This window comes from Lolium rigidum, chromosome 6, assembly GCF_022539505.1.
Source record: "Lolium rigidum isolate FL_2022 chromosome 6, APGP_CSIRO_Lrig_0.1, whole genome shotgun sequence".
NCBI lineage: Eukaryota > Viridiplantae > Streptophyta > Magnoliopsida > Poales > Poaceae > Lolium > Lolium rigidum.
In genome coordinates this window covers 20,899,740-20,924,122 of record NC_061513.1, presented here as the reverse complement: position 1 = coordinate 20,924,122, position 24,383 = coordinate 20,899,740, and the positions used below count along the sequence as shown (strand labels likewise).

Here is a 24,383-nt window from a genome sequence, read left to right as displayed (position 1 = left end):
CGTATCTCGCCAGGGGCCGGCAGGCCGCTCCTAGTGCTGGCCGCTCATCCCAGCCCCACCGTTATGGGAACTGTACCTTGGCGGAGGCCTTGGCTGCTGCTAGTGCCATGACGCGGTACCCTCCACTGCTGTGGAATCAATAGTACGAGGCCTGGAGGGAGGAGCTACACGCTCACTTAGAGTTCGCTAGAGGAGCCGGAGGACGCTCCTGTCCGCAGGCGCCGCAATGGCGGCAGAGGCATCATCATCCGCGAGCGGTGCCAGCCATCTCCGCCGCGCCAGCGCAAGTGGACGCCCCCGCCGGAGTACAAGGAGGCGGCCTCCATCGTCAAGGCGGAGGATGACCCGGAGGAATTCCCTAGCCCGTGCCAAGCCCAGCTGGAATCCTTCGCGCCGACGGACGAGTTTGCCGAGGCGTAGCGCAGCCGACCACCACCGCATGGAGGGGGAGCGCCGCCGTTGCCTCAGCCTCATCATCAACCTGGACGGCGACGATGACGTTGGCTAGTCCAGCAGGCCACGCGGGAGGCATGGGTACACCGGGAAGAAGGAGGAGCCCGACGACGACGAGGAGGACTACGTGGCGGCGATGTACCGCCGCTTAGGGCTAGGCCGTGGCGGCGGTTATTAGTTTTAGGGTTTTTTTACTATGTTTTTAAATTTGTAAAAGTTGGCCAAGTATGGCCAAACTATATATGAATATATTTTTTCTTCGAATTTTGTTATATTTGTTTAATTTTTTTTAATATAAGAGCCACGACTGGCAGCAGTCCGACCCTTATTTTAGTTTTACCGCTGGAGTCCCATGTAGATCCTAAAAAAATCTATATGGGCGGACGAGTGGAGATGCTCTCAGACCTAAGGAATTCATCTTCTGGTAGGCTCCCCGTGTAACCACGAGGGACGGAGCCAGGAATGGAAGATTGGGGGGGGGGGGGATGGGGGCGAAAATTATAAGCATCAAAATCATAGCTTTTTTTTGGTCTCACAACATAGTAAAATTTAATAGGTCCTAATCAAAATATGCCTGTTTTCTGAAATATGAATGAACTTACATATCTATCCGTTTGAACTCGGCTTTACGAGCGCGAAGATCGAATGTCTCAATAATTCCATCAACACTAAATTTTCCGCTGTTGCAGTTGACACTGGAAAAGTGATCACTTACCGTAAAAATCTCTCAACCATTGAATAATCAGATGACTTACCAATCTTAATTATTCCCTTTGTCAAATCAGCAAGTGATTTGCAATTTTTGATCTCCGGATGGTTGGATGTATCAAGTTTGAACCAATTAGCTTGAAAAAATTCTGAATTTCGGCTCTTTTGCTCTTCATGTCTACACAAGCGAACAATACAAAATCCCTAATTAATCTAATGTACAGGGATAAGCTCAAAAACAAAGAGATCACCAAATCCAGGAGATCTGGAGATGGTCAAACAAATCCAGGAGATTACATATGGTGATACGGGAGTAGACAACCTTTCTTCCTTCGCTGATTTCCCCCATCGTCGCTCATACTGTGCAGCCGCCGGTGACTCCTGACTTGGTGGCGGCCGGCGGGATGCGAGGCGTCGGCCGGTCGGCGCGTCAAGTCCATAATGAAACGCTCGCCTGTGGTCGTGCGTGCTAGGCTGCTAGCACCTAGCGCTGCTCAGGTTTTCCTTTTCCCTGTCTAGCATCGAATGGGCTCTTGGTTCTAATAATCTCTTGGGCTTAATTGTCGTTTCACGACATGGGCTTAGGCAGGATTGGGGCCGTTTGACAAGAACTGACAGGATAGGGGGGGCGAAGTAGACTGGATCAACGAAAAATTAGCGATCTCGCTACTCGTTTTCAAGGCACGAGCGATTCGTTAGGGGGGTCTCGCCCCCGCTCGTCCCCCTTTCCTCCGTCCCTGGTAACCACACAGGTTGATGGCTACCAGGGTCGAACTCGAGTATGGTGCAGCTGAAAGTAGCATGAAAACCTATTGTATTTGAGCGATTACAGCACTGGTTTTACATGTCAAAGAACTTATGTGTTTCGGGATTTCTAATCCGGCCTGCACTTTTTGTCCAGCTATTTTTTTTTTCACTACTAGACAGATCAGACTTTCTAGTCAGATCAGATCAGACTTAGCCCTTATCTTACGCCCTCCTCTAGTCCCGTTCTAGAATACTTAAGTTTTGGAAACATAGGTCTTTTAGTTCTACTTAATTAAATTTGATAAGGGTGTGTCTATCTCAGTTGACTGAGATTTTCTTAAGTCCCAGTCAACTCAGAAAAGTGCAACTGCAGTTTAAAGAAAAGTGCAACTCAGTCCAGTTGCACATTTCTGGCAGAAAAGTGCAATTGCACTTTTTGAACAGAAAAGTGCAGCTCAAGTATTTTTTTGTAAGTGACTTACACTTAAGAAAAATCTCAGTTGACTGAGACATAGCAAAACCGATTTGATAAACCTTTCTATTACAGAAGAGTAATAAAATTGATTTTGTTATGAAAGTATTTTGGCACAAATCTAGACACATGACTTCCTTACATGCATTAGTGGTCACAGTTTGAAGAGTATGGTGCCTTGGCGATCGTAATAGTATTTGCAGAGCAACACAATGATTAAATAAACCCAATCATAATATCATGAAAATCGTATATAGACAAGAATAATAATAAGGACCAAAGACAGGTACGCCTATGAATTAACTGAAGACTAACACCACCAGTTAAAAGTAGAAGATACTAATATGTCTGAACTACGGAAGAACAAGCTAGTAGTATACGAGTATATAAGCCTAACATATGCATGTAGCTGAAACTAGAGGACGGACGGCCTTGTGCAGGAGGGTGCGCTAGACGTTGGTGCTGAGGGTTTTGTCGGCGATGGTGGGCAGCTCGACGTTCTTGGCCTTCTTTGGGGTGGACTTGTAGTAGCATCCGTATAGGATGAGCTGGGCGATGCTGAAGAGCACACCGAGGCCATTGGGGATGGTGATGTAGAGGTCGAACTTGATGAGGGCGTAGGCCGTCCAGCAGCCTCCGTTGAGCAATCCGACGAAGGAGAGGTAGAAGGGCATGTACTCGACGCTCTTGGTTTTGATAACTTTGCCCATGACGCTGAGCGGGGCTAAGTACATGCAGGTGTTGGCGATGACGCAGAGGATTCCGACGATCATGGATCTCCTGTCGTGCGTGTGGGCGCCGAGGAGCACGCCGGTCACGAGGGCGGCCATGAGGACGGCCTCGGCGGCGAGCACGGCGAGCACCCAGAGGCGCTTCCTGTTTGGCGCGTACAGCAAGAAGGTGACGAGGTAGGCGGCCTCGATGGCGAGGCCGATGCCGTTGATGGTGATGACGAGCGTGCTGTTGGGGTGGACCAAGGGGAGGCCGTAGAAGACCCAGAGCATGCAGTTGAAGATGGTGGCGAGGTACGGCACCGGGCTGAACTCCTCCACGTCCTTCTTCTTGATGATCCCCCAGAACGTCGGCACCGGCGACAGGAAGAGCCCGAAGGAGATGACGTTGCCGACGATGCCGACGACGCTCCGGGCCACGTCCGCGGACACCATCTTCAAAGCTTGATTCCGGCGACTTGCACACGTACGTAGGTGGCTGGCTTGATTTGTGGATAGATCGATCTATCGACTTTTGTGATTTTTGTGATCGCTAGCCCAGCCCTTTATACGCACCCACCCACCTACCCTGAACCCTACCAGGACACACGCACGTACACGCAACGGATTCCTCCTCTTGTTGTCTACGTACAAATACAATTACAAACGGATAGATAGAGATACCGGATCGACTTGCCGCGGCGCTTTGAACACCAACTTCTTGTTGAGTTCGTATATATCCCTAAAATTAACTTGTTCTGTACGTAATTTTCATGAAGATTCGAACTTTGTTTGCGTTGCCAAATCTCGCTTCGTCTGCCGGGGTCACGTACGGCCGCATCCAAGTTACAATGGGTTATCTGGTCACCGGATTCGTTTTGATTTTGAAACAAACATGGATATTATAATGGATATATCCGGATATGAACACAAACTTGTTGAGCACGTACATAATTTCCATGCACATCTTAATGTTTTTTTTGGGGAAACGTTTCGCATCCGGCGACCGATGATCGGTCGTCTGGATCGCTCCCTTGCTTGCCCCATTTTGGACCACCATCCATGCACGTTACAGCCCACCACCATCATGGCTTGCTACGCTGAAGCCTACCACCACTAAAGCTAGCTACGCTGAAGCCCACCACCACCCAGGCACCAAAAATATGTATCCACGTTTCTATTATGAAATGATATGGAAAATGCCAGATTTTTCTCGATGTTGCATACCTTTTTTTTTTGTAAATTACGCGCACTAGTTTTGCAGAAAAAGCACATGCAAAATGTTGTAATGTATGTATGGGTGTTTGCCACAAGTTTGTGGATTTTGTTGTAATTGTTTGTGTTTTTCATTCAAATAGATGGTGACTTTTATTGTCATTCAATTTGTACCAAAATAAAATGTTGTTAACCACTTTTCCATCGCTACAAAAACATATGATTTTTTTGTTGTAAATATCCAAAAAATATTGATATTGCAGTTAACTATTGTTGTAAACATCTATTTTTTTATTTATTTAATTGTTAATAATAATTGCTAATAACTTAATTATTTATTTTTGTTGTAATCAATTGTAATTTTTGTAGAAAGACTTGATAATTTTTTTGTTGTAAATCAATCTGGATAAAAAATATTGTTGGTTAGCTACATTTTTAGTTGCTACAAAATATGTGGTATTTTTGTTGTAAATATTTCTTATTTTTGTAGATTTTACAAGATTTATTTTGTTGTTATCAATCTACAGCAAAATAATTTTTTGTTAAATCATTTTTATAACACTCCCTTTTTTGAAATTTATTGTATTAATTTATTGTAATAGTATATTTTTTTGTATGTAGAGAAACAGATTTTGTTGCAATACTCTGTAGCCTCAGGTATGTCCTTCGCTGTAAATATCTCGAAGGTTCGGGACAAAAAAGATACATACTTTCGGTCATGTGGAGAAGACTAGGACCGTGGGTTGATTCATCAAAATAGAAAGGGGCCAAATGTAAAAGTTTTGTTGTGGCTGATTCTAAGCGTCGGATCGCGATCGATTGGAGAACGACCGATTTTTGCCCAGAAATCTGGCGATCGACGCCTAGCGCTTCCCTTTGTTTTGCATTGCCAAATCTACCCGACAACATCCAGACCGGAACGCACGCAGCACGGGCTTCGCCGGGCCGGGTGCAACCAAGGTACAACAGGATTCTCTCTCAGGGTTACGCCATCTCCTGCTGTCCGATGTAAAACTGTCAGTTTTGATACGTTTGGTAGGGCCATAGTCGACAATAAATCATCCGCGCCACCTCTCGTGTCCATTTCTGTCGGTGTTGTAGAAGGGATTGTAACACACGTTGTATTACTTGAGTGCAACACACACATATATAGGTACAATGGGAGGTCTCCACATCCTCAGAAATAAAAGAGAGGAGGGCTCTAAGCGCTAATGTACTAGACACAATATATATACTCATAGGAGGGCTTAGGGCTCTAAGCGCTAATTTATTGTAATAGTATATTTTTTTGTACGTAGAGAGACTGATTTTGTTGCAATACTCTGTAGCCCAGGTATGTCCTTCACTGTAAATATCTTGAAGGTTCAGGATAAAAAGGATACATACTTTCGGTCATGTGGAGAAGACTAGGACCACGGGTTGATTCATCAAAATAGAAAGGGGCCAAATGTAAAAGTTCTGTTGTGGCTGATTCTAAGCGTCGGATCGCGATCGAATGGTCCGGAGAAGGACCGATTTTTGCCCAGAAATCCGGCGATCGACGCCTAGCGCTTCCCTTTGTTTTGCATTGCCAAATCTACCCGACAACATCCAGACCGGAACGCACGCTGCCCGGGCTTCGCCGGCTGGGGTGCAACCAAGGTACAATACGATTCTCTCTCAGGGTTATGCCATCTCCAGCTGCCCGATGTAAAACTATCAGTTTTGATACGTTTGGTAGGGCCACAGTCGACAATAAATCAGCCGCGCCACCTCTCTTGTCCGTTTGTGTCGGCGTTGTAGAAGGGATTGTAACACACGTTGTATTACTTGGGTGCAACGCGCACACATGTAGGTACAATGGGAGGTCTCCACATCCTCAGAAATAAAAGAGAGGAGGGCTCTAAGCGCTAATGTACTAGACACAATATATATACTCATCAACCCCCCCCCCCCCCGCAGTCCAAGCGTCGGCAAAACGGATGCAAAGACTGGATCGAAACTCCTCGAAGGACGTCGTAGGCAGTCCTTTAGTCATGATATCCGCGAACTGCTAAGAGGTGGATACGTGTAGCACATGTATGCGACCAAGAGCCACCTATTCGTCGAGCTCGATATGCTTCGTCCGGCGGTGATGAACGGGGTTGGCGGATAGGTACACAGCGGAGACGTTGTCCCAGTATACCACGATGGACTTGTTGACGGGACAGGAGAGCTCCTGAAGAAGCTGTCGAAGCCAGGAGCACTCGGCGACAGCGTTGGCAAGAACTCGATACTCCGCATCGGCGCTGGAGCGGGATACCGTGGGCTGCCGCTTGGACGACCATGATATGAGCGAGGGTCCAAGGTAGATGCAATACCCCGAAGTGGAGCGTCGCGTGTGATACGTCTCAAACGTATCATGTTCCATGCTACTTTTATGATGATACTCACATGTTTTATACACATTATATGTCATATTTATGCGTTTTCCGGAACTAACCTATTGACGAGATGCCGAAGGGCCAGTTGTTGTTTTCTGCAGTTTTTGGTTTCAGAAATCCTAGTAAGGAAATATTCTCGGAATCGGATGAAATCAACGCCCAGCATCTTAGAATTCCACGAAGCTTCCAGAACACCCGAGAGCCACCAGAGGGGGGCCACAGGGCCACCAGATGATAGGGCGGCGCGGCCCAGGGGGGCGCGCCCGCCTACTGTGTGGTGGCCCCGTCAGCCTTCCGACTCCGCCTCTTCGCCTATTTAAAGGTCCCTGACCTAAATCTTCGATACGGAAAAGCCACGGTACGAGAAACCTTCCAGAGCCGCCGCCATCGCGAAGCCAAGATTCCGGGGACAGGAGTCTCCGTTCCGGCACGCCGCCGGGATGGGGAAGTGCCCCCGGAAGGCATCTCCATCGACACCACCGCCATCTTCATCAACGCTGCTGTCTCCCATGAGGAGGGAGTAGTTCTCCATCGAGGCTAAGGGCTGTACCGGTAGCTATGTGGTTCATCTCTCTCTCTATGTACTTCAATACAATGATCTCATGAGCTGCCTTACATGATTGAGATCCATATGATGAGCTTGTAATCTAGATGTCATTATGCTATTCAAGTGGATTTTACTTATGTGATCTCCGGAGACTCCTTGTCCCACGTGTGTAAAGGTGACAGTGTGTGCACCGTGTGGGTCTCTTAGGCTATATTTCACAGAATACTTATTCACCGAGTTATGATTTGAGTTGGATGTCTCTATGAAATTGTGGTGTGTTAGTACCTCCTATGAATGCTCAAAGTGACAGCGTGGGGTGTTCATTAGTACTTGGGAATACATCTTTAAGGTTTGCCTACATGATGAATTAGTGTTCGTTATCTTGCCAGAGAGTAATTCAGAATAGCATAGTGAAGTGCTTATTTATATTCAATTATGATTGCAATGTTGAGAGTGTCCACTAGTGAAAGTATGATCCCTAGGCCTTGTTTCTAAGCATCGAAACTCCGTTTATTTACTGTTCCGTTGCATGTTTACTCGCTGCCATATTTTATTCAGATTGCTATTACCACTCATATACATCCATACTACTTGTATTTCACTATCTCTTCGCCGAACTAGTGCACCTATACATCCGACAAGTGTATTAGGTGTGTTGGGGACACAAGAGACTTCTTGTATCGTGATTGCAGGGTTACTTGAGAGGGATATCTTTGACCTCTTCCTCCCTGAGTTCGATAAACCTTGGGTGATCCACTTAAGGGAAAACTTGCTGCTGTTCTACAAACCTCTGCTCTTGGAGGCCCAACACTGTTTACAGGAATAGAAGCGTGCGTAGACATCAGCATGTCGGGGTAGCCGGCCCAGTCAGCGTCCAAGTAGGCGATGATGTCCGTGTCGGCAGAAGCATGTAGCAAGAGACCAAGGTCCAAAGTGCCACAGATGTAGCCGAGAATCCGCTTCACCGAAGTCCAATGGGCATCACGGGAGCATGCATATGAATGCACGCCTGCTGAACAACGTACTGTAGCTCCGGCCTGGTAAGAGTGAGGTTCTGGAGAGCACCAACAATAGACCGTTAGAGTGAAGCATCAGGGGCCGGAGAACCATCCTTGGCGGAGAGCGTGGTCTTCGTGTCGACAGATGTGGCCACGGGGCTGCAGTTAAGCATCCCAGCGCGGTGGAGGAGCTCATGAGCATACTTCTTCTGATGAAGGAAGAAGCCATCCGATCGACGCACGACCTCAATGCCGAGGAAGTAGTGTAGGGGCCCCAAATCCTTGAGAGCAAACTCAGCACGAAGACGATCGGTAACCCAGAAGCGCATAAGTGCTTGCCGTCAGGATGATGTCGTCGACATAGAGCAGCAGGTACGCTGTGGCGTCTCCCATACGGTAGACGAACAGCGAGGCATCCGAGCGTGTGGAGGGGAAGCCGAGTTGGTGAAGAAATGTTGTGATGCGTTGGTACCACGCGCGGGGCGTCTTCTTGAGCCCATACAATGAGCGCGAGAGCATGCACACATGATCTGGATGAGCGGAGTCGACGAAGCCGGTGGGCTGCTGGCAGAACACTTGCTCCTCAAGATGACCATAGAGGAAGGCGTTGGAGACGTCCATCTAGTGAACGGGCCAGCGGCGAGACACGGCGAGATGGAGCACGGTGCAAATGGTCACGGGCTTGACAATCGGAGCGAACGTGTCAGTGAAGTCGACACCGGCACGCTGATGAAAGCCACGAACGACCCAACGCGCCTTATGTCAGTCGAGGGAGCCATCCGGATGGAACTTGTGCTTAAAGACCCACTTCCCGGTGATGACGTTGGCGTGGCGGGGTCGTGGAACAAGCTGCCATGTCTTGTTGTTATGCTGCAGTGCGTCGAACTCGTCCTACATGGCCGCGAGCCACATCAGCGCTAATGTGCTATACACAATATATATACGCAACAGGCGCTGCCCCAGTAGCCCGATGCAAATGTTTTTCATGGCAACTTTTATTGATAGAAAACATAATTTACATAGATTAGAAACTGAAAAACATTGAAATTAGTGGGCCAAAACCCAGACCTACTCTATTGTAGTCGCCTTCGTCCTAGATGATGTCCACGTCAACATGCAGCTCCCACGGCCAGATGGGTGCACTGGTTCTATCTACAAATGGCATGTGTCCTTACCACCAGCCATAGCACCACCACGATCACCGGCTGAAAGACCATCACCACTACTGGCCGTAGCACCACCACCGGCCATAGCACCATTAAACTCATGGCTTCTAAATTTAATCATCATAATGGAAGAACAAGGGAAAAAGTACCTCTATGCAGTTATCCTCGAAAACATTGTGGCCTCCAGTGTAGTTGATGGTAGCATTGGGCACCCCGTCCGGTGTAGGGGGGGTGGAGAAGGCACCAATCCACAAGCCTCGTTTGCCTTATTTGGTTTCTTTAGGCCAATGGAGACCGATTTTGGCCAAGGAGTCCATGAGGTGGCACCGCTGTTGCCGAGTCGTTCCCCGAGACAATATTGGCGGTAGGGAGCCTGGAGGACACGGTCACAAGTGGGCATGCTCCTTGGATGAGGTGGTTGCCCTGCCGCTTCTTTTTTGACATTACGACCGAAGGATTGGGTTGCGCGAGGGGAGCATCGTCCACTGGAGGTGTGGAAATTCGGGGAGGCACGGATTGGGGCAACGCTGCCTGGAAGTCGACGGGCGGCTGCTGCAGGAACTCCATGGCAGCCATTAAGCGGTGCATGGAGGTTAGAAGGCATATCGGAGATCGGTTGCGGCGGCGCTTGAGCGGGAAGGAAGGAGTTGATATGTCCCTCCCTCTAACGAGCGCAATGGGATCCGGGGTACTTAAAATCTAGGTGAGCAGAGGCTCTCTTGGCCTATCCTCCAACTCGCCCCCATACTTCTTGAGAGTCCACCATCGGTATCACCTCCGCCCGGCGCCTCTGTCCCCCTCCTCCGGCGGCTCGTTCGTTGTGAGCGAGCATGGGCGAGGTAGCCAGGTCTCCTCCGTGTATAGTAGGATTATAAGTTGGTCTTTATGTAGGTTTTCCCTAGTGGAGTCTGGCGTCATGCCGGTTGGGGATTGGTCGCTGGAGCATGCAGGCTGCGTCCGGTGGCTAGCGGTGATGTTCATCCTCGTCATGGTGCTTCGGAGGTTGAAGCTGAAGTTGGGGATGGAAGAAATTGTTGTATTCCCGTTCAATAAGCATGTAGTAAGAGTCCTTGGTGCCCCAGTTCAACTGCTGCTTGATGGGTGCTGGTTGCTCATCAAATCTTCTTGCCGTCGCCATGGTGGTGGAGGTGAGGTGGGAGATGAGCAGCTTTTTGGTAGATCTAAAGGAGATCAGGCAAGTTTTCAATTTCTTGGTTCAACAACATCCACGCCTAATGAAGATCTCTGGCCTTATGTTTCTGAGATTGCGCTCGGGAGAGCACATCAGCAGCAACGTTTCATCGGAAGCTACGCCGCCCATTGTGGAGGTCGAAGGGCGGCCTTCTCTGGAGGCTACGTCGCCCTCTGCTCTGGTCGATTAGCGGTCTTCCCGCCGTTGTTGCCTCTTCTGGTCGAATGGCGGCCATTCTATTTCCTCCCGGCCAACGAGCCTGAAGGGAGGCAGTGGCTCTTCATCGCGACGTCCATGGTTCTCCATGGAAGCTTCGTCGTCCCAAGTGATGCAGTTCCCGACGGCGGCAAGGTGCTCGTGAGGGAGAAGCTTTGGACCCGACTGCTTTCTCCATTAGGTTTTAGGGGTCCTCTTTGCAAAAGACAGGGACCATTTTGTAATGTCCTATTTTCTTTGGGTCTTTCTGTAAGATGTACTGAGCTTGTCCTAATAAAGTGTGTTCAGGGCCCTTCGAGGCCCTTCTTATGTTCAAAAAAAAATCTAGGCGTCAACCTTGACTATATCTAGAATTCTGCGGATCATGTCTCGCACCACTTAAATACTCTTGGTCGGGACATTTTAGGGTATATGCGTGAGTCATTTTTTTAGGCCGAAAACTTCTGAAGAATGGTTAGCTTTAAGGGCCAAGCATTTTAAAGGATCTTCTAGAGATGCTATTATCCTCACCGTGTTGTCCATATAGGATATATGGTACAATATACCAATCCTATACGGACTCTCTCTCTAAGCCACGACAGGCCGGGCTTTTCCTGCCTTCTATGAACACGTAACCGAAGCCCCTGATTGGGGCATCGTTCTATCAAACATTGACATGGTATCGAGCCTACCTTTTCAAATCATCTAGCTCCCGATTCTCAGAAAATCGAGATTGATTCGCTACCCCTGATCGATCTGAAACAAGGACGGTGTAGATTTTTCCATACCTTTTGTAAGCGGGGACATGATCGTAAAATCACCAAATCTGACATGTATGTACAACCCTATAGAGGCATGTATGGCCCGCATTGTCTTACACGAGCAAATCCTGTAAGTATGGCGTGCTTATACCGTCATATGCATTCGTGACGCAATGTTTACTGAAAAGGCACCACATATAAAAAGGTATAGATACCGCATCTATGTAGATAAGTATACATGGACTGGATATGGGTTTCGGCGGACCTAAAGTAGAAAAAAAAAACAAATATGACCTCTCAACTTCTGTTAGGGGGAGCACTGGAGCAGGGTTCGAGAAGAAGAAAACTCGCTCGCTGATTCCCGATCGGCGCGAAAGAGAAAGCAAAGTTTCCTAGCTGATTCCCGATTGGCGACAAGACGAAGAAGTTGCTCACTGGTTCCGATCGGTGAGAGAAGAAAAAGAAGAAAACGTGGAACCTGATTTTGATCGACGTCCTCGACAACCCGCCCTCCTCCCAACGATCATGTCCTCATCATCAGCGACTGCCATGGCGGCTGCCCTCACTAGTAGAAAATGGGGCAACTGTCTAAGCCTTTGGTACCGGTTCCCTTACGAACCGGTACTAAAGGGGTCATTTGTATCGGTTCGGGCGCTTAGGCGGGCGAGGAGCTTTCGTACTGGTTCGTTAGGGGCTTTCGTACCGGTTCGTGTTAGGAACCGGTACGAAAGGTCTTTGGCAGAATTTCAGACGCGGGGTAGGGCTAGGGCTAGACCTTTGGTAGCGGTTCATCTAAAGAACCGGTACTAAAGGGTGCCTCTATATGATCCCTGCCCCCCACCCGATCCTTTCTCATTTTTTCCTCTCTCTCTCACATTTCTAAAAAATTTGCACCTCTCACACTCCAAAAAATCTTCATTTTTTCTCCACCATTTTAACAAGATTAACGACATCTATCTATCCAAGGGTTAGCAATATCATCCTTTCTTCTGGCGTTCCTAATTGAGCTCATTTCTTTGCTAGTTTAAATGGTATTATTTTTCTAGTGCTAGCAAGGTGTTCGATGAAATGCCTAAGTTAGGGATTTTATTTTTTTATATGCAATTTGAGCTGAAATTATAGTATGTTTTGTAGGTTTTAGTATCATCCCCGTCCTCACCGCCGTTGATTGCCAGCGTCGTCCCCTAGCCGGCACCATACCACCTCGGTGAGCCTCTTCTTTTTTATAAAAAAAAACTTAGTTTTATGCGATGAACTTGAATATTAATTAAGTTGGTCACTCATATATCCATGATGTTGTGTAATTAATGATTTTTGATATACATATATAATGCAGATGAGTCGACAATGGATGTACGGTGACCGGTGCCATCCCGACTTCATTAATGGCATGCATTATTTTCTCAACGTGGCTGAGGCAAACAGGCGGTCGAATGGTTTCATCTATTGTCCATGTTGTTCCTGTAAGAATATGAAGGATTACTCTACCTCAAAGACCCTTCACGTCCACCTGCTGGAGAACGGTTTCATGCCCAGCTATTATTGTTATCTGTTTCGAGAATGAGCTTGTTACCCGTACGTGGGGGAATGGTACCCTCATCACTTACTACCTTTACTCGACTCTATTTAGCGGCAGCCACAACCTTGGTTTTATTTTCTCATATGCACGATTTACTGCATGTTGCCTTCATGTGTTTATATTTTGTACTGCACTGGACCTCCTCGTGAGACGCTTTATCCCTAGCCAATTTTTCACTGCCATCTAGGACGCCAACACAAACCTCTCGGTATGTTTCGGAGCCCCGGCCGGACTCCATCAGGGGTAGTTTAGTGGGGTGGCTCCCCTTAAAACTGGTTGCAGCATTGAAAACGGTGTTGTTGTAAGAATCCGTCTTTGTAAAGCAGGGTTGACCATGCATATGGTTACATCTAGCCAACCTCTGCAGGATATACATCTTGTCGATAAGCACTGTCCGCGATTATGGATGAACCAGAGCACCTATGGCTTGATCATAGAACAAATTACACCTTTATATTGTTGCGAATAATTTGCATAGTAAAATAGCATTGCTACAACAATTATCTAATAAAGTTTATCGATGGTTGAATGCCTTACATTGCTTCTTAGCTATGAGAGTGAAGGGGAGTTGTGTATTTGACTGAGTTATGCATGTATAGTGTCCAGTTGTTACCTTTATGCGCTCTTTTATATTCTCTGACGGATGTTGTAACATCTCTATTGGGTTTTAGTACAAGTTTTGTTGCCGCTAAGTCCACCATATATCCCATCGAGCACAGTTTAGTTCTGGTCTCGTTGAGTACGTGCCTTGGTACTCACTCTGCCTTCTCCCTCTTTTCACAGATATGAGAGGTACGACGATTAGCAAGGTTACCCTTTTGGCTTGGTCTAGATAAGGTTATGGATGCCACTTGGTTACCTTTAGGACTCTTAGTCCAATTTGTACTTTCGTCCATACTCAAACACATTAATATAGTTTTAGGTATGATTCGAATCTTTGTATTGTATATTTCTACTCTTGAACATTAGAGTCGTTGCTGTAATATATGTTTCTTTCTATTTTAAATCGATAATGTGTGGATTTTAGCGAGATCCCTGGAAACCGAAAAGTAGTGGTGTTGCAACATTACACCAATAACCTTTGAATGTAAAAATAAAATGATGGAGGGTTATAGCGCACATTGTACGGTTGTGGAGACCGTGTGGTGACTTATTGTATGTTCCTCCCCCTCGTTGCTCAGTGTTGTCCTTCGGGTATAGGCGCTTGGTACGAGCATATGCCCGCACGTCACCTTGTCTTCTTCTCTCTTCTTTTTTTTGCTCAATTTCGAGATGGTACGGGCGTACGGTATGGCGGCGGCCTACCATACTACTGCTCGTTAAACTTGCAGAACACCGAGAAAATATTTCTCGCCCATCGGTACGGGTAGAAGAAATGGGCAGCTCCGCCCATACCGCAGGTCCTTCAACCAATGGTAGGACTTCGAATTTCTGATTATCTTCGTAAGAACGGTATGGCAAGCCATATGGTCAGGGCCAGCCGATACTAGTTAGTTTGTTTAGGTAAGTTAACTCGAATAAGAGAAAGTTACATTAGACCACCTTGTTAGTTTTTTAGGTTAGTTATATAATTGGCATATCGAGTTAGAGTTACTTAAACTCAGAACATGATCCATTGCTTATTAACCTTGAGTTTTTTCCGGAATGAAGCATTGCCTCGGCCTCTGCATCCAAAGGATGCACACCGTTTTTCTTTATTAGATTATCCATAAAACCTTACAAGTGGAATACAAAGATCAGTTCAAACCACCTTCCTAGAGACAACTCGCTAAACCTATAAGAACGATGAAGGGGGTGTCCAAGAAAAGAGGCAGTACCCTGACCTCACACCAACACACATCATCTAAAAACCGAGTGTTTGTCCAAGCCGTCCATTGGCGTGTGAGAAGCACAATTAGTCTAGCAGACTCTCACCGCACACCATTGCATACGCCATAGAATCGCCAGCGTCGTCTTCCGCGTACCCATCTCCAAGAGAGATCAACACATTGACCTTGACAGGCCTTCCATAGACGTTGCCACAACGCTAGACGACACCACCATCCTGCGCGCGTCCATCACACTGCGTCCGTCTCTGAGACTCCGCTGCACCATGCTGCAGAGAGTCGACGACACCGGCACAACAGAAACACACCGCTCCACCTCAGCACCACCACCGTCCGTTCTCTTCCCCAAAAAATATGCCCCCAACAGGTAGAATCATCCTGCGCGTCCATCACACTGTGTCCATCTCCGAGACTCCGCTGCACCATGCTGCAGAGAGTCGATGACGCCAGCACAGCAGAAACACACCGCTCCACCTCAGCACCACCACCGTCCGTTCTCTGCTCCAAAAAACAATGCCCCGACAGGTAGAACGATGATGCGCGCCGCCATCATTCGATTCGGGATACCCGGATCTGGGTTTTCCCCCGAAGCAGCCCAGGGGAGCAGAAAACACAGACTTTAGAGACAATGCCTTCAACAAGGTAGTGACAAACAGGCGCCGCCATTGTCGGCCATGACCGAAGTCAGGGTCGGCTTTCACCGGCAGCCACGCCTCGTCGTCGGGACTAGATGATGGATCGCGAAACCCGCCAAAATAGCCACAAACTAGCCGATCCCCTCCGGTGAAAGAGAAGACCACCACAACCATGGATTCCTCATGTCTCAAGCCAACCACCTCCGGCGGAGGAGATGACACCGCCGCTTCAGAACCCGGCCGTCCTCAGTGATGCGGAGGTAGCCATGGGAAACTCCGCACCGCCGACGGAGAAAGAGGGAGAAAAGCCCGCCCATCCAGGCCTAAACGGACCCATTTAGGGAACCATCATTAGGCAGTTATTCCCCCGGAGCGACGCCTCCCAGGGAACCGACCTGATCACATCTGTTCCCTCCCTATATATATGTAAAAGCTTCATCAATCAATACAAGTGATTCAATCATTGTCTCTCTCGCTCGATCCTCTCTCGATACCTTCAAACATACACAATGGTTTCAAGTCCAATTTGAGAAATTTACGTTTTGTTATTTTTTTTAGGTTGGGTAAATATATTTGGCATATCGGAGAAGAAATAATAAAAGTTGGCTAACATAATATATCCGGATACGGATCTATATCCATTATAATATCCATGTTTGTTTCAAAATCAAAACGAATCCGGTGACCATATATAACCCATTGTAACTTGGATGCGGCCGTACGTGACCCCGGCAGACGAAGCGAGATTTGGCAACGCAAACAAAGTTCGAATCTTCATGAAAATTACGTACAGAACAAGTTAATTTTAGGGATATATACGAACTCAACAAGAAGTTGGTGTTCAAAGCGCCGCGGCAAGTCGATCCGGTATCTCTTATCTATCCGTTTGTAATTGTATTTGTACGTAGACAACAAGAGGAGGAATCCGTTGCGTGTACGTGCGTGTGTCCTGGTAGGGTTCAGGGTAGGTGGGTGGGTGCGTATAAAGGGCTGGGCTAGCGATCACAAAAATCACAAAAGTCGATAGATCGATCTATCCACAAATCAAGCCAGCCACCTACGTACGTGTGCAAGTCGCCGGAATCAAGCTTTGAAGATGGTGTCCGCGGACGTGGCCCGGAGCGTCGTCGGCATCGTCGGCAACGTCATCTCCTTCGGGCTCTTCCTGTCGCCGGTGCCGACGTTCTGGGGGATCATCAAGAAGAAGGACGTGGAGGAGTTCAGCCCGGTGCCGTACCTCGCCACCATCTTCAACTGCATGCTCTGGGTCTTCTACGGCCTCCCCTTGGTCCACCCCAACAGCACGCTCGTCATCACCATCAACGGCATCGGCCTCGCCATCGAGGCCGCCTACCTCGTCACCTTCTTGCTGTACGCGCCAAACAGGAAGCGCCTCTGGGTGCTCGCCGTGCTCGCCGCCGAGGCCGTCCTCATGGCCGCCCTCGTGACCGGCGTGCTCCTCGGCGCCCACACGCACGACAGGAGGTCCATGATCGTCGGAATCCTCTGCGTCATCGCCAACACCTGCATGTACGCAGCCCCGCTCAGCGTCATGGGCAAAGTTATCAAAACCAAGAGCGTCGAGTACATGCCCTTCTACCTCTCCTTGGTCGGATTGCTCAACGGAGGCTGCTGGACGGCCTACGCCCTCATCAAGTTCGACCTCTACATCACCATCCCCAATGGCCTCGGTGTGCTCTTCAGCATCGCCCAGCTCATCCTATACGGATGCTACTACAAGTCCACCCCAAAGAAGGCCAAGAACGTCGAGCTGCCAACCATCGCCGACAAAACCCTCAGCACCAACGTCTAGCGCACCCTCCTGCGCAAGGCCGTCCGTCCTCCCTTAGTTTCAGCTACATGCATATGTTAGGCTTATATATACTCGTATACTACTAGCCAGTTCTTCCATAGTTCAGACATATTAGTATCTTCTACTTTTAACTGGTGGTGTTATTAGTAATTCATAGGCGTACCTATCTTTGGTCATTATTATTATTCTTGTCTATATACGATTTTCATGATATTATGATTGGGTTTATTTAATTATTGTGTTGCTCTGCAAATACTATTACGATCGCCAAGGCACCATACTCTTCAAACTGTGACCACTAATGCATGTAAGGAAGTCATGTGTCTAGATTTGTGCCAAAATACTTCCATAACAAAATCAATTTTATTATGCTTGGAAATTATTCTGTAATAGAAAGGGTTTGTCAAATTTAAGTAGTACTAGAAGACCTTGGTGTCCAAATCTTCAAGTATTTGAGAACGCGATTAGAGGAGGGCGTAAGATAAGGACTAAAGCTGATTTAATCTGACTAAAAAATCTGAACAATATCTCCTGAGCAATGTCTAGTGGTGAAAAAAATAAGCTGACAAATAGTTGCAGACCAGATTAGAAACCCTAAAACTGGCATACACAGAGAAGTTCTTTGACATGTAAACCCATTGCTGTAATCGACCAAATACACACATAATATAGTTTTGAACTTTTGATGCTACTTTCAGCTGCGTCATTTTCGACGTTCTACTCTGGTAGCCATCAACCTGTGTAGTTACACGATGAGCTTCATCCGGAAGATGTAGCTGGAACTCCTTATCATACCAGCACAAACATTCGATTTAATGATATTCATGCATATTTACCAATCTGGAAAATTTAAAAATCATACCCAGCACAACAGCTTCATCCTCAACTGTATTCTTAACAGATCTTAGACCATCTCTAACAGCATCCTTAAATTGTGCAATGATATTGGAAAAGATCCAATTGTTTCTTGAGAATGAGCTAACTTTTAATCAATATAGTACATGAGTGGGGATTTTTTTAAATTCTCCTCAAACGTGTACTTCTCTTCTCCGAGAGCATGATTATAGACCAGCCCAGCCAAGACAGTCTTCAGTCAAGTCATCGACTGAATTGATGGCTTCGCCACCACAGGCGCACAAGTCTCTCCATGTTTCTCCTCTTCACTCTTCGGAGAGCAATAATTTGCAGCATGCAAATTCTTGAGCTTAAAATGTAAAAGGCTACCACGCAAAAACTTGTCACGTACACTTCGAGTTTAACGTGTATGGATTCAAACCAGGATGAATTTAATGTATTGTCCTCACTTGAAATATCGATCATCATGCTTAGGTCTTGGTATAGTTACATTCCATATATACATGGCTTGGCTCTTGAAGTATTTCTACATGGATTTATCTTATCCCATGACATGCAAGAAAATACAGTCAAGTTTCCAAATGTTTTTGACAAACATCCAACTTCTTATATTTGGTGCAGCCACATTAGAAAAATCTGCAGACCAAAGATTGGAAACCGTTCCCCCTCGTCGCTCTCATGGGAGACGGGAGGGAACTGACAAGCGATTAACTTGTCAATGCTTACAGATTGTAGACTTAGTGTTTCGTAGAAAGTAGAGGGCAAGTAGATCTTGAAAGTTCAGCTGAAAAGGTGCTTGACTCAGAAATAATGGTGGCGTGTTGACAATAGATCCGATCCCTTCTCTTTCCCACGGCTCCCCTTTATATAGGAGGTGGAGCCAAGGCTTTTTGTGTCGTGTAAGTTACAAACTGCGAGAGGCTTATTGGGCCTTTCCTATATTGCTACATTATTCCTAATACAACTCTATTTTCCTTATCTGAAGTTCTTTGGGTTTCTGGGCCTCCAAAGCTTCGGGTTCTTTAAGCTTCACGTCCTCTCGAGATAACCCGGGTGTCTTATTCGGCATGCCTATTTGACATACCTATGCCAGTAGCCCCCGAGATTTTGCTTGAATCGCAGAGTCGAGTAAAATCTCCATCGTAAAACCAAGTCGCATGTTTTATAAAACTTTCGAATCGTAATGAATATTTTCCTCAATACCTATTTTGTGCAGGGATGATGGTAGATGGGGCTGGTTCATCTGACGGATCAGGTACCAGTTAACTGCTCTTGTGGTAAACCCGTAAAAACCTACTTCAAGCTCAAGTCCCTAGACATGAACTCGGGATACTGCCGTAATTCGACACGCGCCGCTTAAGGAGTTATCGTGAATCGAATCCCAGCTGTGTTTTATCGAGTACCTAACGCATCCGTTAGGATTTTTCTTCGCATCTGCTGACACAGATAGTGGGAGAGCGCATTCGGGTGAGATACCACACCACACAGGATAGATCCTTGGGTCTTATCTTCGTAATCTCTTTGGAGTTATGGCATTCAAAGTTTTTACCGCGGCAGACGCGCTCTGAGAATATTTTGTCGAGTGTCTTTGTCGGCTGTGGAATTATTTATTTATTCGAGTTGACTCGTGGGACGATTTCTTGTTCTCCCGATGGGAGTACATGACGAGTTATACATAACTCGTAGATGTACGAGGGGAGTTCTTCGCCTGTAATTATATATTGACTTGTCACTTTCTCATCTTTTTCTTTTTCATATTTCATCGGGCGCGCGACCAGCGCTCCATATGGGAGTAGCCCCCGAGGCTACATCCGAGTGTTTGCACTTGGTTGTAGGCTCAACTTCTGTTATTTCGATCAACTCTATATTTTTCTTTTCACGTCTCCATCTTATCAGAAATACGCACAATACTTCTGATAAGAGTAGCCCCCGAGCATATGATTATGTGCTTGCATCTAGGCATAAGCTCTCGAATATTTTTCTTAGCTATATATTGCTCCACCTCTCGAAGTTTTCTGCCCGCTATTTTTTGCTTCACCTCCCGAAGATTTCCTTACTATGACATCGATGCTGACGAAAACCACGTATCGTTGTCTTGGGAAGACACGACTCCTGGTGCACCGTTGTTTGTGGGCCCAAACTTCTGCACGCCCTGCACATCGCGCAAGTGGGGCGTGCACGTCCTCCGATATTCCCGGCACGCGCACAGTAACATCCCCGCAGTAAATTTGCAGTGAAAAGACCATTTACCCCATGAGCACCTGTATAGCTCAGGATCTCCTCTTTTCTCATCCAACGACTAAACTTCATCGTCTTCCTCTATAAGATCTTACCCTTCTCCTCTCTTTTCCCCTTCGCTACGCCGCACATCTTCTCTCTGTTCTTCTTCCTCCTCGAGCATCTCGCGCCCGCACTCTGCTTCCTTTCTCTCTTTTCTCCACCGTGCCTTCCACCATGGCTCCACGCACCAAGAAGTGCAAAACCCGCGCTCCAGGCACCGAAGAGCGCGTGGAAAAGGCCAAGATCTTCGGATGGGAGAGGTCAAAACTTTCCGCGCATGACAAAAAGATGCTGAAGAAGATGGACATGCTCAACAATGAAGCTATGCAGATGCTAGGAGACGAGAGTTCTCCCCATCCTCCTACCGGTTTCCGGGTAACCTTCATTGACTTCCTCATTCGCGGCCTCTCTGTTCCCGTTCACGAATTTCTCCGAGGCCTCCTTTTTATCTATGGGATCCAGCTACACCAGCTGACTCCCAACTCTCTCCTTCACATCTCCATTTTTTTCACTCATTGCGAGTGCTTCCTAGGCATCCATCCTCACTGGGGCCTATGGAAGCGTATCTTTTACCTCCGACGCAACAACTCGAAGAATGTCATCTACAACGTTGGTGGTGTTTGCATCTGCGTCCGTCCAGAAGTTGGCTATTTTGATGTGAAGTTCGCCGAATCTGTCCAAGGCTGGCGCAGGAAGTGGCTTTACGTCAAGGACGAATCTACGGATGCTCAGGAATATGGGCATGCCCTCTTTGATGCTTCGAAGATATTCAAAGGCGCAAGTCTTGGGAGTAGAGGATTCAGCCGAAGAAAAGGCAGCCACTGATGCTCTTATTGCGCGTATCCAAGGGTGTGCAGATTATTGCTCACTTCCTGCGCATCCGAATTCAGCCTCTCCAAGCTCGAAAAAATCCCATGTGGATGTATTCGGGCGATGAAGATTCTGACAGGGTCTCTGTCCAGCTTCCTCTGAAGGACTTGGAGAAGCTTGTCCGTCGCTTCACTTCCTTGAGCAAAAATCATGAAGTACCTTCTTGCTACCACGTAAAACCATTCATTAGTGACCACGCCCTTCCTGAAGTAAGTAATTTTCTTCGAGTTGTATTCCTGTTTTTTGACTGCACTTGTTTTTCTTTCGTGATTTGATAGCTTTATTTTTCCTTCCCGTACTTTCTTTCCTACAGAACTACCAAATTCTTTCCTCTCTCCCTTCATTGCTTGAAGTTGGTGAAGTGGATGAGTGAGCCGTTATTCACGACGACTCACAAGAATCCTCCGTACCTAAGAGAGAACCCGCAGAATCTCAAAGAACTGCGGGTTCCTCTGATAAGGACTCAGAATAAGAACAACACTCTGATTCTGCTCAATCCGTTTCTCCACCTCCTGCTGCTTCTTCGGATAAACGCAAGAGAAAAAGAGATGATGATGAAGAAGATTCCGGCGCATCCAAACTCGCCAAACCAGCCACCGAAGAATCTTCTCCCGAAGATCAAGACATCTTCGACCCAACGCCATGACCGGTGCCGTTAGCTCGTAAGTTGCTCTTTCTTGTTTCTTCCTGCCTTCTTTATTTTAATTTCCTTAAATTTATTTTGATGCTATATTGACAGAGCTGACGAAGAAGAAACTGAGCCCGAAACTCATGGGCCAGCTAACACGAGCACCTTCAATATGTTGGTCCTTTCGAAGCATCATCATGTTGCGCCAGAAATGTCGCCTCCTCCACAAGTTGATCCACAAGCATCGGCGCCAGTGCCCAGCCCCCGAGCACCGAGGCTGAAGAAAGCTAAAACCAGGGCTGTTGGCCAACATGAGCTTGCTACTGGGAGTACGTCGGCTCCTCTCCTGGAGGACGTAAGTTGCATTTTCCTGTTTGTCGCCTTTCTTGCTTAACTCGAAAGATCTTGTACTCGAAAAATCAGCGAGATTAGGTTGGATCCGTTTACCTCCGTCCATCGCGTTGCTTGCAGTAGATGATGATGTTGGCGATGCCATCGAGACCACCTCCTTGCAGCCTCCAATTCCCACATACGACGCCAATTGACAATGGATTAACTTGTCAATGCCTACATATTGTAGACTTAGGGTTTCGTAGAAAGTAGATGACAAGTAGATCTCGAAGGTTCAGCCGAAAAGGTGCTCGACTCGGAATTTATGGTGGCGTGTTGACAATAGATTCGATCCCTTCTCTTTCCCTCGGCTCCCCTTTATATAGGAGGTGGAGCCGAGGCTTTTCGTGTCGTGTAAGTTACAAACTGCGAGAGGCTTATTGGGCTTTTCCTATATTGCTACATTATTCCTAATACAACTCTATTTTCCTTATCCGAAGTTCTGTGGGCTTCTGGGCCTCCAAAGCTTCGGGTTCTTCGAGCTTCACATCCTCTCCAGATAACCCGGGTGTCTTATTCGGCATGCCTATTCGGCATACCTATGTCAGGAACCCTAGCCACCACCTTCCCAGGCCCCTCCCCTGCTCCTCCCTCTCCTCGCCGCTGCCGGAGGGCGTCGCCGGGCAAAGCCCGGGCGCTGGTGGCGGCGGGGACTCCTCTCCCCCTCGCGTGGGGGACTTGGCGCGGGCGAAGGGGGCCGGTGAGAGCGGCGCTCTTGACGAGTAGCGTGATTGAAGAGCGGTGCGGCTGCCTCGGCTGCGGCGTGGCGGCTTCGTGGTGTGGCGGCGTCCCCGTGCTGGAGGCGGCGGCTGTTCTCGGGCGGCCACCAAGTACGGTGCTGGAGGCGCGGCGGCGGGTGGGCCTGGTGGTCTGCGGAGGTGGCAGCGAGGCGATGGGGCACTAGACGTCAATGGTTTGGCGATGGTGGAACGACCAGCTGGCGCCAATGCGGGCCCGATCTAGGCCTAGAGGGCCTAGTCATTTTCTGCTTCGCCTTTTATGGTGTCTGCCGCAAGGACGACCTTGGATGTTTCGTTCAGGCAACCATGGGCAGCGCCGCCGGGTTCCTAGCCGGGGGACGCAACCTGCTGCCGAGTCTTCTTCTTTGCAACCACCATGGGCTTGGCGACGATGACTTAGTGAGGCAAGATCTAATTTCTGAACCTCCTTCGTCGTTGTTGGGCGGTGCATGGTGTTGTGGGCGCATGTTCGTCCGCTTCGAAGAATAAAGGTGTCGGTTCTAGTTTTCTTCTCGTACCAAGTTTGAAGATCTGTCGAATGATTGTTCACACCAGTCTGGGTGGATTGTCGTGTTTCGGAAGGCCCTGCCGGCAAAATTCATTGTGCGGACAATGCCTGAAGATTGCTGGATTGGGTGGTTCTGGAAGGCCCTGCCTCGCAATGTTCTTGTAGAAGGTATTGTTTTAAGAGTGATGACTTTCTTTAGGGTGAAAACCTAAGATCTATGATCGAGCGATGACGGTGTTTGTGCACTGTTTTCTTCGTAGAGGCGTCGCTTATGGAGAAGCTGATCTTCTGGTGTTGTCTTGATGGTATCAGTGTTGTTATTTCAAGTTATGGATCTCTGTAGTGGGGTCTTTCTTTTTGTAATTATTTTCTCTTTTTTTGGCTGTGTGCATCCTTATGATATTAGGGTATGATGTTGTTGCAAAGGCTAGGTATAATTATTATCTCCGTGATATTAATATATGCTTTTTATAAAAAAAACATTAGAATAATCTTGTGACATGGAACTAGAGTATGCAACAAATCATTCTATGCACACAAAAAAAAACTATGCACCTTTTCTCAAACTCCAGAGATACATTAGCAGTCAGGATTTTGCCCTGCGCTTCATTTCAGGGTGCCAAGAACCATGGTCAAGGACCAGAACCCCAATCTACAAAAAAAAAAAACGACGATGTAAGAGTTCTGATGTTA

At 47.5% G+C, this 24,383-nt stretch overlaps 2 protein-coding genes across 2 annotated transcripts; one reads left to right on the top strand and one right to left on the bottom strand.

Annotated features, from left to right (window-relative positions):
- Positions 1 to 2,829: 2,829 nt before the first annotated feature.
- On the bottom strand, positions 2,830 to 3,546 carry LOC124662268 (bidirectional sugar transporter SWEET6a-like). Its single transcript, XM_047200124.1, has one exon. The coding sequence runs from the start codon at positions 3,544 to 3,546 to the stop codon at positions 2,830 to 2,832; it is 717 nt and encodes a 238-aa protein (XP_047056080.1).
- Positions 3,547 to 16,702: 13,156 nt separating this feature from the next.
- On the top strand, positions 16,703 to 17,419 carry LOC124662267 (bidirectional sugar transporter SWEET6a-like). The gene has a single exon (XM_047200123.1). The coding sequence runs from the start codon at positions 16,703 to 16,705 to the stop codon at positions 17,417 to 17,419; it is 717 nt and encodes a 238-aa protein (XP_047056079.1).
- The last annotated feature ends 6,964 nt before the right edge of the window (positions 17,420 to 24,383 follow it).